The sequence below is a fragment of the Entelurus aequoreus genome, linkage group LG01 (assembly GCF_033978785.1).
Source record: "Entelurus aequoreus isolate RoL-2023_Sb linkage group LG01, RoL_Eaeq_v1.1, whole genome shotgun sequence".
Classification (NCBI taxonomy): Eukaryota; Metazoa; Chordata; class Actinopteri; order Syngnathiformes; family Syngnathidae; genus Entelurus; species Entelurus aequoreus.
The window spans coordinates 94,265,710-94,284,067 of record NC_084731.1 but is presented as its reverse complement, the minus strand read 5'-3'; the positions used below and the strand labels follow the sequence as shown (position 1 = coordinate 94,284,067).

Here is an 18,358-nt window from a genome sequence, read left to right as displayed (position 1 = left end):
ACATTGTTGACTGTCATGTCATGTTCGGATGTACATTGTGGACGTCGTCTTTGCTCCACAGTAAGTCTTTGCTGTCGTCCAGCATTCTGTTTTTGTGTACTTTGTAGCCAGTTCAGTTTTAGTTTTAGGCTTAAAAACTCTTCTTTTAAAAAAGCTTTTTGTTACATGTATGTGTGCTAGTTCTAGCTATTAGGCTGTTCTAGTTTTTATTTTATTTTACTATTTATTGTACTCGTTGGAGGAAGCTATTTGTGGTTCTAGCGTTGTTGTTTTTTTTAAATGCACTGTAGCACTTTGAGGTAGTTTGTTCAATGTAAAGTGCTTTTACAAACAAAATCTATAATTTGTATTATTATTTAGTTTTGTTGTGCATAGCCTTCCCTAAGCTTCAATGCCTTTTCCTAGGGGCCCTCACCTTTTGTTTATTTTTGGTTTAAGCATAAGACACCTTTTTACCTGCTCACTGCCTCCCGCTGTTTCCGACATCTACAAAGCAATTAGCTGCCGGCTGCCACCTACTGATATGGAAGTGTATTACATGGTTACTGGTTTGCAAAAAATATTTTTAACCCAATTAGGTGAAATTACATAATCTCCCACGGCACACCAGACTGTATCCCACGGCACACTAGTGTGCGGCGGCACAGTGGTTGAAAAACACTGTTTTAGTTCTTGTCTTTGGTGGCTTTTTCTCTTTATTTAGTATTTTCTCGTAGCAGTTTCATGTCTTCCTTTGAGCGATATTTCCCGCATCTACTTTGTTTTAGCAATCGAGAATATTTCTGTTGTTTTTATCCTTCTTTGTGGGGACATTGTTGACTGTCATGTCATGTTCGGATGTACTTTGTGGACGCCGTCTTTGCTCCACAGTAAGTCTTTGCTGTCGTCCAGCATTCTGTTTTTGTTTACTTTGTAGCCAGTTCAGTTTTAGTTTTAGGCTTAAAAACCCTTCTTTTAAAAAAGCTTTTTGTTACATATATGTGTGCTAGTTCTAGCTATTAGGCGTGTTCTAGTTTTTATTTTATTTTACTATTTATTTTACTTATTTAAGCTTCAATGCCTTTTCCTAGGGGCACTCACCTTTTGTTTATTTTTGGTTTAAGCATAAGACACCTTTTTACCTACACACTGCCTCCCGCTGTTTCCGACATCTACAAAGCAATTAGCTACCGGCTGCCACCTACTGATATGGAAGAGTATTACATGGTTACTGGTTTGCAAAAAATATTTTTAACCCAATTAGGTGAAATTACATAATCTCCCACGGCACACCAGACTGTATCTCATGGCACACTAGTGTGTGGCGGCACAGTGGTTGAAAAACACTGTTTTAGTTCTTGTCTTTGGTGGCTTTTTCTCTTTATTTAGTATTTTCCTGTAGCAGTTTCATGTCTTCCTTTGAGCGATATTTCCCGCATCTACTTTGTTTTAGCAATCGAGAATATTTCAGTTGTTTTTATCCTTCTTTGTGGGGACATTGTTGACTGTCATGTCATGTTCGGATGTACTTTGTGGACGCCGTCTTTGCTCCACAGTAAGTCTTTGCTGTCGTCCAGCATTCTGTTTTTGTTTACTTTGTAGCCAGTTCAGTTTTAGTTTTAGGCTTAAAAACCCTTCTTTTAAAAAAGCTTTTTGTTACATATATGTGTGCTAGTTCTAACTATTAGGCTGTTCTAGTTTTTATTTTATTTTACTATTTATTTTACTCGTTGGGGGAAGCTATTTTTTTTTCAACGAAAAAAAAATGTGGCGGCACACCACCAGCAGAAAACATAAAAAAATGAAACTCAGCAGCCGATATTGACAATAAAAAGTCATTGTCGCAATTGTTGGATATGACATTAAACCATAACCAAGCATGCATCACTAAAGCTCTTGTCTCAAAGTAGGTGTACTGTCACATCACATCATGACTTATTTGGAGTTTTTTTGCTGTTTTCCTGTGTGTAGTGTTTTAGTTCTTGTCTTGCGCTCCTACTTAGGTGGCTTTTTCTCTTTATTTAGTTTTTTCCTGTAGCAGTTTCATGTCTTCCTTTGAGCACTCACCTTTTGTGTATTTTTGGTTTAAGCGTAAGACACCTTTTTACCTACACACTCCCTCCCGCTGTTTCCGACATCTACAAAGCAATTAGCTACCGGCTGCCACCTACTGCTTTGGAAGAGTATTACACGGTTACTAGCTTGCAAGAAATATTTTTAACCCAAATAGGTGAAATTACATAATCTCCCACGGCACACCAGACTGTATCTCACGGCACACTAGTGTGCGGCGGCACGGTGGTTGAAAAACACTGTTTTAGTTCTTGTCTTTGGTGGCTTTTTCTCTTTATTTAGTATTTTCACGTAGCAGTTTCATGTCTTCCTTTGAGCGATATTTCCCGCATCTACTTTGTTTTAGCAATCGAGAATATTTCCAGTTGTTTTTATCCTTCTTTGTGGGGACATTGTTGATTGTCATGTCATGTTCGGATGTACTTTGTGGACGCCGTCTTTGCTCCACAGTAAGTCTTTGCTGTCGTCCAGCATTCTGTTTTTGTTCACTTTGTAGCCAGTTCAGTTTCAGTTTTAGGCTTAAAAACCCTTCTTTTAAAAAAGCTTTTTGTTACATATATGTGTGCTAGTTCTAGCTATTAGGCTGTTCTAGTTTTTATTTTATTTGACTATTTATTTTACCCGTTGGGGGAAGCTATTTTTTTTTCAACGAAAAAAAAATGTGTCGGCACACCACCAGCAGAAAACATAAAAAAATGAAACTCAGCAGCCGATATTGACAGTAAAAAGTCATTGTCGCAATTGTTGGATATGACATTAAGCCATAACCAAGCATGCATCACTAAAGCTCTTGTCTCAAAGTAGGTGTACTGTCACATCACATCATGACTTATTTGGAGTTTTTTTGCTGTTTTCCTGTGTGTAGTGTTTTAGTTCTTGTCTTGCGCTCCTACTTTGGTGGCTTTTTCTCTTTATTTAGTATTTTCCCGTAGCAGTTTCATGTCTTCCTTTGAGCGATATTTCCCGCATCTACTTTGTTTTAGCAATCGAGAATATTTCTGTTGTTTTTATCCTTCTTTGTGGGGACATTGTTGACTGTCATGTCATGTTCGGATGTACATTGTGGACGTCGTCTTTGCTCCACAGTAAGTCTTTGCTGTCGTCCAGCATTCTGTTTTTGTGTACTTTGTAGCCAGTTCAGTTTTAGTTTTAGGCTTAAAAACTCTTCTTTTAAAAAAGCTTTTTGTTACATGTATGTGTGCTAGTTCTAGCTATTAGGCTGTTCTAGTTTTTATTTTATTTTACTATTTATTGTACTCGTTGGAGGAAGCTATTTGTGGTTCTAGCGTTGTTGTTTTTTTTAAATGCACTGTAGCACTTTGAGATAGTTTGTTCAATGTAAAGTGCTTTTACAAACAAAATCTATAATTTGTATTATTATTTAGTTTTGTTGTGCATAGCCTTCCCTAAGCTTCAATGCCTTTTCCTAGGGGCCCTCACCTTTTGTTTATTTTTGGTTTAAGCATAAGACACCTTTTTACCTGCTCACTGCCTCCCGCTGTTTCCGACATCTACAAAGCAATTAGCTGCCGGCTGCCACCTACTGATATGGAAGTGTATTACATGGTTACTGGTTTGCAAAAAATATTTTTAACCCAATTAGGTGAAATTACATAATCTCCCACGGCACACCAGACTGTATCCCACGGCACACTAGTGTGCGGCGGCACAGTGGTTGAAAAACACTGTTTTAGTTCTTGTCTTTGGTGGCTTTTTCTCTTTATTTAGTATTTTCTCGTAGCAGTTTCATGTCTTCCTTTGAGCGATATTTCCCGCATCTACTTTGTTTTAGCAATCGAGAATATTTCTGTTGTTTTTATCCTTCTTTGTGGGGACATTGTTGACTGTCATGTCATGTACAAGATGTACTTTGTGGACGCCGTCTTTGCTCCACAGTAAGTCTTTGCTGTCGTCCAGCATTCTGTTTTTGTTTACTTTGTAGCCAGTTCAGTTTTAGTTTTAGGCTTAAAAACCCTTCTTTAAAAAAGCTTTTTGTTACATATATGTGTGCTAGTTCTAGCTATTAGGCTGTTCTAGTTTTTATTTTATTTTACTATTTATTTTACTCGTTGGAAGAAGCTATTTGTGGTTCTAGCGTTGTTGTTTTTTTTAAATGCACTGTAGCACTTTGAGGTAGTTTGTTCAATGTAAAGTGCTTTTACAAATAAAATCTATAACTTTTATTATTATTTAGTTTTGTTGTGCTTAGCCTTCCCTAAGCTTCAATGCCTTTTCCTAGGGGCCCTCACCTTTTGTTTATTTTTTGGTTTAAGCATTAGACACCTTTTTACCTGCACGCTGCCTCCCGCTGTTTCCGACATCTACAAAGCAATTAGCTACCGGCTGCCACCTACTGATATGGAAGAGTATTACACGGTTACTGGCTTGCAAAAAATATTTTTAACCCAAATAGGTGAAATTACATAATCTCCCACGGCACACCAGACTGTATCCCACGGCACACTAGTGTGCGGCGGCACGGTGGTTGAAAAACACTGTTTTAGTTCTTGTCTTGCGCTCCTATTTTGGTGGCTTTTTCTCTTTATTTAGTATTTTCCTGTAGCAGTTTCATGTCTTCCTTTGAGTGATATTTCCCGCATCTACTTTGTTTTAGCAATCGAGAATATTTCTGTTGTTTTTGTCCTTCTTTGTGGGGACATTGTTGACTGTCATGTCATGTTCGGATGTACTTTGTGGACGCCGTCTTTGCTCCACAGTAAGTCTTTGCTGTCGTCCAGCATTCTGTTTTTGTTCACTTTGTAGCCAGTTCAGTTTTAGTTTTAGGCTTAAAAACCCTTCTTTTAAAAAAGCTTTTTGTTACATATATGTGTGGTAGTTCTAGCTATTAGGCTGTTCTAGTTTTTATTTTATTTTACTATTTATTTTATTCGTTGGGGGAAGCTATTTGTGGTTGTAGCGTTGTTGTTTTTTTTAAATGCACTGTAACACTTTGAGGTAGTTTGTTCAATGTAAAGTGCTTTTACAAATAAAATCTATAACTTTTATTATTATTTAGTTTTGTTGTGCTTAGCCTTCCCTAAGCTTCAATGCCTTTTCCTAGGGGCCCTCACCTTTTGTTTATTTTTGGTTTAAGCATTAGACACCTTTTTACCTACACACTGCCTCCCGCTGTTTCCGACATCTACAAAGCAATTAGCTACCGGCTGCCACCTACTGATATGGAAGTGTATTACATGAATACTGGTTGGCAAAAAATATTTTTAACCCAAATAGGTGAAATTGCATAATCTCCCACGGCACACCAGACTGTATCCCACGGCACACTAGTGTGCGGCGGCACGGTGGTTGAAAAACACTGTTTTAGTTCTTGTCTTGCGCTCCTACTTTGGTGGCTTTTTCTCTTTATTTAGTTTTTTTGCTGTAGCAGTTTCATGTCTTCCTTTGAGCGATATTTCCCGCATCTACTTTGTTTTAGCAATCGAGAATATTTCAGTTGTTTTTATCCTTCTTTGTGGGGACATTGTTGACTGTCATGTCATGTTCGGATGTACATTGTGGACGCCGTCTTTGCTCCACAGTAAGTCTTTGCTGTCGTCCAGCATTCTGTTTTTGTTTACTTTGTAGCCAGTTCAGTTTTAGTTTTGGGCTTAAAAATCCTTCTTTTAAAAAAGCTTTTTGTTACATATATGTGTGCTAGTTCTAGCTATTAGGCTGTTCTAGTTTTTATTTTATTTTACTATTTATTTTATTCGTTGGGGGAAGCTATTTGTGGTTCTAGCGTTGTTGTTTTTTTAAATGCACTGTAGCACTTTGAGGTAGTTTGTTCAATGTAAAGTGCTTTTACAAATAAAATCTATAACTTTTATTATTATTTAGTTTTGTTGTGCTTAGCCTTCCCTAAGCTTCAATGCCTTTTCCTAGGGGCCCTCACCTTTTGTTTATTTTTGGTTTAAGCATAAGACACCTTTTTATCTACACACTGCCTCCCGCTGTTTCCGACATCTACAAAGCAATTAGCTACCGGCTGCCACCTACTGATATGGAAGAGTATTACACGGTTACTGGTTTGCAAAAAATATTTTTAACCCAAATAGGTGAAATTACATAATCTCCCACGGCACACCAGACTGTATCTCATGGCACACTAGTGTGCGGCGGCACGGTGGTTGAAAAACACTGTATTAGGTCTTGTCTTGCGCTCCTAATTTGGTGGCTTTTTCTCTTTATTTGGTATTTTCCTGTAGCAGTTTCATGTCTTCCTTTGAGCGATATTTCCCGCATCTACTTTGTTTTAGCAATCGAGAATATTTCAGTTGTTTTTATCCTTCTTTGTGGGGACATTGTTGATTGTCATGTCATGTTCGGATGTACTTTGTGGACGCCGTCTTTGCTCCACAGTAAGTCTTTGCTGTCGTCCAGCATTCTGTTTTTATTCACTTTGTAGCCAGTTCAGTTTTAGTTTTAGGCTTAAAAACCCTTCTTTTAAAAAAGCTTTTTGTTACATATATGTGTGCTAGTTCTAGCTATTAGGCTGTTCTAGTTTTTATTTTATTTTACTATTTATTTTACTCGTTGGAAGAAGCTATTTGTGGTTCTAGCGTTGTTGTTTTTTTAAATGCACTGTAGCACTTTGAGGTAGTTTGTTCAATGTAAAGTGATTTACAAATAAAATCTATAATTGTTATTATTATTTAGTTTTGTTGTGCTTAGCCTTCCCTAAGCTTCAATGCCTTTTCCTAGGGGCCCTCACCTTTTGTTTATTTTTGGTTTAAGCATTAGACACCTTTTTACCTGCACACTGCCTCCCGCTGTTTCCGACATCTACAAAGCAATTAGCTACCGGCTGCCACCTACTGATATGGAAGAGTATTACACGGTTACTGGCTTGCAAAAAATATTTTTAACCCAAATAGGTGAAATTACATAATCTCCCACGGCACACCAGACTGTATCCCACGGCACACTAGTGTGCGGCGGCACAGTGGTTGAAAAACACTGTTTTAGTTCTTGTCTTTGGTGGCTTTTTCTCTTTATTAAGTATTTTCACGTAGCAGTTTCATGTCTTCCTTTGAGCGATATTTCCCACATCTACTTTGTTTTAGCAATCGAGAATATTTCTGTTGTTTTTATCCTTCTTTGTGGGCACATTGTTGACTGTCATGTCATGTTCGGATGTACTTTGTGGACGCCGTCTTTGCTCCACAGTAAGTCTTTGCTGTCGTCCAGCATTCTGTTTTTGTTCACTTTGTAGCCAGTTCAGTTTCAGTTTCATTCTGCAAAGCCTACCCTAAGCTTCAATGTCGGATGACATTCACCATAAAAGTGGGTGACATTGTTATCACCAGGAAAGATGAGGTCACCTACCTAGGTTCCATTCTAGAGGCTAACCTTTCCTGTGATAAAATGGCAACCAAGGTAATCAAAAAGGTTAACCAACGAACGAGATTTCTCTACAGAATCTCCTCTCTGGTCAACAAAAGCACCTTGAGGATTCTGGCGGGAACTCTCGTTCAACCCTTTTTCGATTACGCATGCACCTCCTGGTACCCTAGCACCTCCAAAACCCTCAAATCTAAACTCCAAACATCTCAGAACAAGCTAGTCAGGTTACTTCTAGACCTCCACCCCAGATCCCACCTCACTCCTACCCACTTCTCTAAAGTGGGCTGGCTCAAGGTGGAGGACAGAGTTAAACAACTTGCACTGAGCCTAGTCTAGAAAATCCGCTACACCTCCCTGATACCGAAGTACATGTCAAACTACTTCCTTAACGTAAATGACCGCCATAACCACAACACCAGGGGGAGCTCCACTAACCACGTTAAACCCAGATTCCGAACTAACAAAGGTCTTAACTCATTCTCTTTCTATGCCACATGAATGTGGAATGCGCGCCCAACAGGTATAAAAGAAAGGGCATCTCTATCCTCCTTCAAAACCGCAATAAAAGTTCACCTCCAGGCAGCTACAACCCTAAACTAACACCCTCCCCGGATTGCTAACAATCAAATGTAAACAATCAAATGCAGATACTTTTTCTTATGCCTTCTGATCTCTCTCTCTCTCTCTCTCTCTCTCTCTCTCTCTCTCTCTCTCTCTCTCTCTATGTCCACTACTTGATGTCCATATCCTATCCCCCCCCCCTCCACACCCCTGATTGTAAATAATGTAAATAATTCATTGTGATTATCTTGTGTGATGACTGTATTATGATGATAGTATATATGATAGTATATATCTGTATCATGAATCAATTTAAGTGGACCCCGACTTAAACAAGTTGAAAAACTTATTCGGGTGTTACCATTTAGTGGTCAATTGTACGGAATATGTACTTCACTGTGCAACCTACTAATAAAAGTCTCAATCAATCAATCAATTCCTTTTCCTAGGCGCACTCACCTTTTTGTTTATTTTTGGTTTAAGCATTAGATACCTTTTTACCTGCACACTGCCTCCCGCTGTTTCCGACATCTACAAAGCAATTAGCTACCGGCTGCCACCTACTGATATGGAAGAGTATTACACGGTTACTGGTTAAATATTTGTAACCCAAATAATCTCCCACGGCACACTAGACTGTATCTCACGGCACACTAGTGTGCGGCGGCACGGTGGTTGAAAAACACTGTTTTAGTTCTTGTCTTGCGCTCCTATTTTGGTGGCTTTTTCTCTTTATTTAGTATTTTCACGTAGCAGTTTCATGTCTTCCTTTGAGCGATATTTCCCGCATCTACTTTGTTTTAGCAATCGAGAATATTCCAGTTGTTTTTATCCTTCTTTGTGGGGACATTGTTGACTGTCATGTCATGTTCGGATGTACTTTGTGGACGCCGTCTTTGCTCCACAGTAAGTCTTTGCTGTCGTCCAGCATTCTGTTTTTGTTTACTTTGTAGCCAGTTCAGTTTTAGTTTTAGGCTTGAAAACCCTTCTTTTAAAAAAGCTTTTTGTTACATATATGTGTGCTAGTTCTAGCTATTAGGCTGTTGTAGTTTTTATTTTATTTTACTATTTATTTTACTCGTTGGGGGAAGCTATTTGTGGTTCTAGCGTTGTTGTTTTTTTAAATGCACTGTAGCACTTTGAGGTAGTTTGTTCAATGTAAAGTGCTTTTACAAATAAAATCTATAACTTTTATTATTATTTAGTTTTGTTGTGCTTAGCCTTCCCTAAGCTTCAATGCCTTTTCCTAGGGGCCCTCACCTTTTGTTTATTTTTGGTTTAAGCATAAGACACCTTTTTATCTACACACTGCCTCCCGCTGTTTCCGACATCTACAAAGCAATTAGCTACCGGCTGCCACCTACTGATATGGAAGAGTATTACACGGTTACTGGTTTGCAAAAAATATTTTTAACCCAAATAATCTCCCACGGCACACAAACACTGCTCTACACGGTGCCTCAACTTGCTATATTCTGCAAAAAAAAAAGTGATCTGTACTTGTGCTCGCCATTTCCTCCCCCACTTCACCCTATCCTAATCAAATGCCAGCTTCTCCCTGGTGTATTCGCTTCCCTCATGCTCTCCCTCCAGCTACGACGCCTCCCCCGGCGCATCCCTTTGTGTTTGCTGCGGTTTAAAAAGCTGTTCATTATTCATAGGCCTTTTCTCCGTCCGCCCATTGACCATTGTGCGCCTTTAACTTGATCAAATAGTCAGTGGCGGAATGCTGCCCTCCAATGCCCTCAAACGGAGGGCACTCTTGACAACCGCCGCAATTAAAAGTCCGGGAGGCAAGCGTGAGTAAATGAAGGTTGATCTTTGCTTTCTGCCTGCCTCGTAGCATGTAGGTTTGAATCAAAAGGCTCCTATGTACGACTTGTGCTCATGTGCGCGCACTGTACTTGAAAATCCCTGCTCAGCGTGCTCTTAATCAATATTTCAACAGGCTCTTAAATCTATTATACATGCACCTCAATCTCTTCCCCTTCTCTCTATCAGGGAACTGCGCGAATTCGCCAATGGATCCGTGTGTCTGCAGTGCGATGGCCAGTGTGAGAGGATGGACGGAAACGCCATGACGTGTGTCGGCCAGGTAACAAATACCTCATGGTGCAGCTTTGGTTGCACATATTAGAGCCAGATGAATGTATGGAAATGAAATGCTCGGTCAGATTAGTTACGGCTTTTCTGTTAAGTCTTGTCTTTGTCTGTTAAATATCAATTTCCCCTTGGAGTATTAGAGTCATGGTCAACACGTTTGCTCAGAGAAGGGGAAACAATGCTGAAAATGAAGACTGGGGCAATGTTGACCTCATGTATGATTAAACCAACTACACCAGGGGTCGGCAACCCGCTGCTCTAGAGCCGCATGCGGCTCTTTAGCGCCGCCCTAGTGGCTCTCTGGAGCTTTTTCATAAATGTATGAAAAATTTAAAAAGATGAGGGGAAAAAAATATATTTTTTGTTTTAATATGGTTTCTGTAGGAGGACAAACATGACACAAACCTCCCTAATTGTTATAAATCACACTGTTTGTATTAAACATGCTTCACTGATTCGAGTATTTGGCGAGCACCGTTTTGTCCTACTAATTTTGGCGGTCCTTGAACTCACCGTAGTTTTGTTTACATGTATAACTTTCTCCGACTCTCTAGGACGTGTTTTACGCCACTTTTTTTTCTGTCTCATTTTGTCCACCAAACTTTTAACGTTGTGCGTGAATGCACAAAGGTGAGTTTTGTTGATGTTATTGACTTGTGTGGAGTGCTAATCAGACATATTTGGTCACTGCATGACTGCAAGCTAATCGATGCTAACATGCTATTTAGGCTAGCGATATGTACATATTGCATCATTATGCCTCATTTGTAGGTATATTTGAGCTCATTTAGTTTCCTTTAAGTCATCTTAATTCAATTTATATCTCATGACACACTATCTGTATGTAATATGGCTTTTAACTTTTTGCGGCTCCAGACAGATTTGTTTTTGTATTTTTGGTCCAATATGGCTCTTTCAACATTTTGGGTTGCCGACCCCTGAACTACACACATGGGTTGGATTTACCATTCGATTTGCTATATAGCAGGGGTGTCCAAACTTTTTCCACTGAGGGCCGCACACGGAAAAATTAAAGCATGTGGGGGCCATTTTGATATTTTTCATTTTCAAACCATAACAAAATATATGCATTTTTTTATTTATTTTACCTTTAGGGGTCCCGGGGACCATAAAGGGTCTCAGTCATTAAAATGTTAAAAATAAGTCAGAGTATTATTATTTTTTTAATTATTTAACGCTTACAGTAAATCTCTATATCAACTACAAGTTGATATAAAGTAATACAAATGGAAAAAAAATGTTTTATGGCTTTTCTGTCAAAAACAACTTAGTTTTTTTTATAGTAAAACTGAAATATGCAGTATTTAGTAATTAGAGCCCTAAAAGATCAATAATGCAGGACACCATTGATTTTAATTTTTCATATTTTTGAGTAATCACAGTGAAAAGATAAATAAAAAATCACTAAAAATAGTTGGGATCCAAAAGATGCCCCACTCATAAAGTGATACATTTTCATTATGTTTTTCTTTTACTTTCAAAACTTAAGTTACGAGATCAACTTCAGATATATCTGTCAATTTTATGCTGGAACTATTATTTTGTTTGTTTTATGCGCTTTTGTCAAAGAAAACTTGTGATGTTTTTATATGGCTACTACACAATATATGCAATATTTACCACATAAAACATTTTAAAGTGAAATATTTGAAGTAATTGGAGCCCTGAAAATAATTCATTATAACATGGATTTTTTTTCCATTATTTTTGTTTTTTTGAGCAATGGCAAAAAAAGAAAAATGAAGAAAGACACAAGAAAAAAACACAGCCTGCATGGCAGCTTTCGTGTCAACATTGCAACTTTTTCTCGTTAGATTTCACCTCATTCCACTTTTTTTAATGTTCTTTTCTATTTTTACAATAATTTTTCCAGAATGTGTGGCGAGCCGGTAAACAATTAGCTACGGGCCGCAAATGGCCCCCGGGCAGCACTTTGGACACCCCTGCTATATAGGATAGGATAGGATAGGTCTTTATTGTCATTGCACAAGTACAACGAAACTTTGTTTTCAGCACAAACCTGTTCAAGATTAGACAAACAAACAGTGTACAGGGTTACAGAACAGGAACGCTGATGGGTCGCCACAAGGCGCCCCGTAAAAGATGGGGGAAAAGGTAAAACGCTGGGAAAGAATGAGTAAAAAAATACAATCTAGACTGGGCTCCTAAGGGGGCCCAGTCTGGAGTGGGAAAAAAACCTCCATAGCAAAGCACATATACATATTACAACCTACATTTCGAGATATCTAGCAACAGAGGGAAGGGAGTGCGAGGTCATGGTGGTGGGCCGCAGCTCTCAGGCGCGGTCCATCCTTTCATCACCCCTATGGGATTTGCGTAGAGGGCGTTGGTTGGGGGGGTGTATGTGTGGCGTATATTTTTTTGGATGCATGTTTGTGTGTAAGCCTGCAGTGTGTCTCTGTTCCGCGGCCTTGCTCTTGTGCAGTCGCTAGTCCAAAGTCAACAACAACAGGTGTGTGTCCATGAGAGACAAGAAGGGAGTTTGTTGTGTCTTCCCTGCACTGTCCTTCAGGAGAGTCTCGAAGCCAGGGAAACAATCCAAGTTAGAATGTTTTGTCTGTTAAATATCAATCTCCCCTTCGAGTATTACAGTCATGGTCAACACGTTTGCTCAGAGAAGGGGAAACAATGCTGAAAATGAAGACTGTGGCAATGTTAACCTCATGTATGATTAAACCAACTACACACATGGGTTGGATTTACCGTTCGATTTGCTATATAGGATAGGATAGGATAGTTTTTTATTTATTTATTTATTTTATGTTTTACTCAATATAGGTCATAAAATCTCAGCAACAAGCTGTAATATCTTACTGAGATCATTTAGGACCAAAACCCTTAAAACAAGTAAAACACTCTAACATAAAATCTGCTTAGGGAGAAGAATAGGCAAATATCACCCTTATTTGAGATATTTAATCTTACTTAGATTTCAGTTTTTGCAGTGATGGGATTGATTAAACATTTTAATGTATTTTGACCCAAAACATTTTTGAATTATTTTAACCTTCCTCTTGTGTTAGCTTTCTGTTACCATCTCTTATGTTAACGGGTCGGTTTTGACCCATGTCTTAAATCAGCTGTAAAATACACTAAAAACATGTATCTATCATCCAATTTGTTTCTCATCTCTTGGTTACCTTGTTAGGCTTCCTTATCCATGAAAATATTGGTTTTAATATTTTTGGTGTGGGCCATTGGGCCTTTTTTTTGTCAGTATACCCCTCGATTTCAATTTAAAAAATGGTAAAATGAACCTCAAGAGAATCGTATAAATAAATAAAAGGTTGTTGTGTTACCTGACTATTACTGAGGGGTATTAGAACACATTTCTTAAATACATTTGTTTTATTTATTTTTTCATTTTAATAATTTTAACTATAGTAACATCCGTGGTGTTACGGGTCAATTTCGACCCATATATATTCAAGAAAAAGGCTAAAAAGTATTTTTTTCAGCAAAACAACTTTAATACAAACACAAAATTAAAAGGAGAACAAGTCATGACACAAAATATAGATTTGCAAGGTCAAACAAACAACAACCAATCAAGCAATTAAATGGGTTATACTTGTAGAGCGCTTTTCTACCTTCAAGGTACTCAAAGCGCTTTGACACTATTTCCACATTCACCCATTCACACATTGATGGCGGGAGCTGCCATGCAAGGCCCTAACCACGACCCATCAGGAGCAAGGGTGAAGTGTCTTGCTCAAGGACACAACGGACGTGGCGAGGTTGGTAGAAGGTGGGGATTGAACCAGGAACCCTCAGGTTGCTGGCAAGGCCAGTCTCCCAACTGCGCCACGCCGCCCCCATAAAGTTAAGTTAAGTTAAAGTACCAATGATTGTCACACACACACTAGGTGTGGTGAAATGTGTCCTCTGCATTGGACCCATCCCCTTGTTCACCCCCTGGGAGATGAGAGGAGTAGTGAGCAGCAGCAGTGGCCGTGCCTGGGAATCATTTTTGGTGATTTAACCCTCAATTCCAACCCTTGATGCTGAGTGCTAAGCAGGGAGGTAATGGGTCCCATTTTTATAGTCTTTGGTATGACCTCCTCATCAGATGTGTCTGTGTCTTCTGGATGATACTCCACATTGTCTTCCTCCTCAGAAACCTGTTCATCCGTATCACGATGCTGCTCTGTGTCCTCTCCCTCATTTTCACCAAAATCCAGAACTTCTCTCACTGTAAATCTTTTTTTTTTTCATTTTTGCATGCTGCACCAACTCTATACTGAATTGACCTCACATGTCTGGACATGCCCGTCTTTGTTTGTTTTTGTACTGGATAACAAGGTAAAATGAGAATTCTCTAAAGCTCACATGATTGGGAGAGGAGATAGCTGTCAGTGTGTTCAGTTTTGGCTCTAATTATTGCTTTATAATCTTATTTTTATAACTGGGTCGAAACCGACCCTAACAACACCAAGGTCATAATTTCAACCAGAGCATTTTATAATAAAATAAAAAATAAAATAAAAAAAAGTTTTATTTTGTTGAAATAGAGGTTCCTGACAAAGTCAAAAAGCCATGACGCAAAAGAATACATTTATGTGGTTCTTTTATGCAATTAAAAACTAAAACGGGTCGGTGCCGACCCTAACACAAGACGAAGGTTAAACAGATGAAAACTACATTTTCTTGATAGTTTTTTATGAGACTTTTTGGGGCCCAGGGCAACTGCCTGCGGTCGCCTGACGGTAAAGTCCGTCCCTGCCTCTGGATGAATGTGACAAACGGGGATGACGCTTTCCATTTTCTGACGTTGAATGCACAATTCTAAAAACACACACGTCTTCTATATTCATGACCCCACTGCAGCTGAGCTTGTTCCATTTTTACCAGTCGCCATCCCAGTGCGCTTACCTCCGCACGATCTGATTGTGTTGATTGCCGCGTTTGACATAGGGCTGCGCCGGAATACAGTCCAGGCAATTTGCGCTCGGTATGTTATAAATCATTCGCCCCGCCAGCCACATTAGCCATGACAGGAAGTGAGCATGTTAACAGGATTTGCCAGGTGTGTATTCAATTCCGCCATATTGTACTTGTGTTCATTCTTTTCCGTGTGGAACACTTTTGCCTTCTGTTTCCTGGCTGGTTTCTTTCACCTTTCTGATCATCGTTTTGTTTTTTCCATTCCATCATTGGGGTCTTCCAGGGTCCGGACCAGTGTGTGAAGTGCCTCCACTTCAAAGATGGGCCTAACTGTGTGGATAAATGCCCTGACGGCCTGCAGGGGGCGAACAGTTTCATCTTTAAGTACGCCAAGGCCAACAACGAGTGTCACCCCTGCCACGCCAACTGCACCCAGGGGTAAGAGAGCCTTGTTGTATACTAATGAAGGTCTGACTATATGAGATTTACACGGACCCATCCCCGTTTTGACCAGGTTAGGGTTGTACGGTATACCGGTATTATCAATCAATCAATCAATCAATGTTTATTTATATAGCCCTAAATCTCAAGTGTCTCAAAGGGCTGCACAAGCCACAACAACATCCTCGGTTCAGAGCCCACATAAGGGCAAGGAAAAACTCACAACCCAGTGGGACGTCGATGTGAATGACTATGAGAAACCTTGGAGAGGACCGTCTAGGGGAGACGAGACCGGATGCAGTGCCATAAAAAAAAAATTACGGTAAAGTGTTAATAATTTCACACATAAGTCACTCCTGAGTATAAGTCGCACCCCCGGCCAAACTATGAAAAAAATTGTGACTTATAGTCCGAAAAATACGGTAATTAATTTTCTACCACTTGTCCTTAATAAATTTGACTAAATAATAGAATAATAATAGACACAATATGTTACTGCACATGTCAGCATATGAATTAGGAGACTTTGTTTGTTTACTTACTACAAAAAGACAAGTTGTCTTGAATGGTCACTATTTTATTTAAGGACAAACTTGCAATAAGAAACATATGTTTAATGTATTGTAAGATTTTCTGTTTAAATAAAGCCAATGATGACATTTTTTGTGGTCCCCCTTTATTTGGAAAAGTACCGAAATACATTTTGGTATTGGGACAACACTAGACCAGGTTGTATCTTAAAGGCCTACTGAAATGAAATGTTTTTATTTAAACGGGGATAGCAGATCCATTCTATGTGTCATACTTGATCATTTCGCGATATTGCCATATTTTTGCTGAAAAGATTTAGTAGAGAACATCGACGATAAAGTTCGCAACTTTTGGTCGCTGATAAAAAAAAGCCTTGCCTGTACCGGAAGTAGCGTGACGTCGCAGGTTGAAAGGCTCCTCACATTTCCCCATTGTTTACACCAGCAGCGAGAGCGATTCAGACCGAGAAAGCGACGATTACCCCATTAATGTGAGCCAGGATGAAAGATTTGTGGATGAGGAACGTGAGAGTGAAGGACTAGAGTGCAGTGCAGGACATATCTTTTTTCGCTCTGACCGTAACTTAGGTACAAGGGCTCATTGGATTCCCCACTCTCTCCTTTTTCTATTGTGGATCACGGATTTGTATTTTAAACCACCTCGGATACTATATCCTCTTGAAAATGAGAGTCGAGAACGCGAAATGGACATTCACAGTGACTTTTATCTCCACGACAATACATCGGCGAAGCACTTTAGCTACGGAGCTAACGTGATAGCATCGTGCTTAAATGCAGATGGAAACAAAAGAAATAAGCCCCTGACTGGAAGGATAGACAGAAGATCAACAATACTACTATCAGGAGACACCGAACCAAACACTGGACTTGTAACCACACGGTTAATGCTGTGCCGCCTGTCGAAGCCTAGCAATGCTGTTGCTAACGACGCCATTGAAGCTAACTTAGCTACGGGACCTCATTAGAGCTATGATATAAACATTAGCTGTCCACCTACGCCAGCCAGCCCTCATCTGCTCATCAACACCCGTGCTCACCTGCGTTCCAGCGATCGACGGCGCGACGAAGGACTTCACCCGATTATCGATGCGGTCGGCGGCTAGCGGCGGCTAGCGACGGCTAGCGGCGGCTAGCGACGGCTAGCGACGGCTAGCGGCGGCGGCTAGCGGCGGCGGCTAGCGGCGGCGGCTAGCGGCGGCGGCTAGCGGCGGCGGCTAGCGGCGGCGGCTAGCGGCGGCGGCTAGCGGCGGCGGCTAGCGCCGGCTAGCGCCGGCTAGCGCCGGCTAGCGCCGGCTAGCGCCGGCTAGCGGCGGATAGCGCGTCTGCTATCCAAGTCATAATCCTCCTGGTTGTGTTGCTACAGCCAGCCGCTAATACACCGATCCCACCTACAACTTTCTTCTTTGCAGTCTCCATTGTTCATTAAACAAATTGCAAAAGATTCACCAACACAGATGTCCAGAATACTGTGGAATTTTGCGATGAAAACAGAGCTGTTTGTATTGGGATACAATGTGTCCGAATACTTCCGCTTCAACCATTGACGTCACGCGCATACGTCATCATACATAGACGTTTTCAACCGTAAGTTTTGCGGGACATTTAAAATTGCACTTTATAAGTTAACCCGGCCGTATTGGCATGTGTTGCAATGTTAAGATGTCATCATTGATATATAAACTATCAGACTGCGTGGTCGGTAGTAGTGGCTTTCAGTAGGCCTTTAAGGAATGTATCTGTTCATTCAAGGGCAAAAAAAATAAGACAATTGGGACAAAAATGTTCAGACTCTGGCATGACAATAGCTGCCTTTTATCTTCTAACCCTGCTCCCTGACTACAAGGTCCTCTGGATTAACAATCAGAACACTGAGTAAGATGTAGCCGAGGTCACAGGTCAGCCTGTCAGAACAAACTGGCCTCTTAAGAGCCACTAAGCAGTCGGGATCAACTTAGGGACACTTTCACAGGACCCCATGATTAGAGTGGATCAGTTACAAGAAGGCAACCAAGCAGGAATCAGATAAGGATGAAGTCTAACCGGTCACTGTTTGTTGTCGAGACAGCTACCTTGTTCTGCTCACAGATCAGAATCATTTTACAGTCCTCCACATAAAAAAAAAAAAAAAAAACGTGTTTCTCTCATGTGAAACAAATAACAGGGTTTCTGAGCCTGTCATATTGTGATGAGTGGTCAGCCGTGCTCACGGTTTCATTTCGTGCTCGGTGACAGCTGAGTGACGCAAAAGAAAGACAACCTGAGGTTTGCTCATAAGCTGTCCTTTCTTTAATGGACGACGTCTCTGCTTTCTCTGCCCTGCAGGTGCATTGGGCCAAGACTCCAAGATTGTGTTGGGATGATGGACAGGTAAGGGGTCGTTG

At 40.1% G+C, this 18,358-nt stretch overlaps 1 protein-coding gene across 1 annotated transcript in view; it reads left to right on the top strand.

Moving 5' to 3' along the window:
* Positions 1-18,358, top strand: part of LOC133649858 (receptor tyrosine-protein kinase erbB-4-like) — a 190,494-nt gene that overhangs the window by 109,965 nt on the left and 62,171 nt on the right. Inside the window, exons 12-14 of the mRNA XM_062046574.1 lie at positions 9,958-10,051; positions 15,269-15,423; positions 18,300-18,344. Coding sequence (XP_061902558.1) covers positions 9,958-10,051; positions 15,269-15,423; positions 18,300-18,344 — 294 coding nt within the window. The remainder of the gene's footprint in view (positions 1-9,957; positions 10,052-15,268; positions 15,424-18,299; positions 18,345-18,358) is intronic.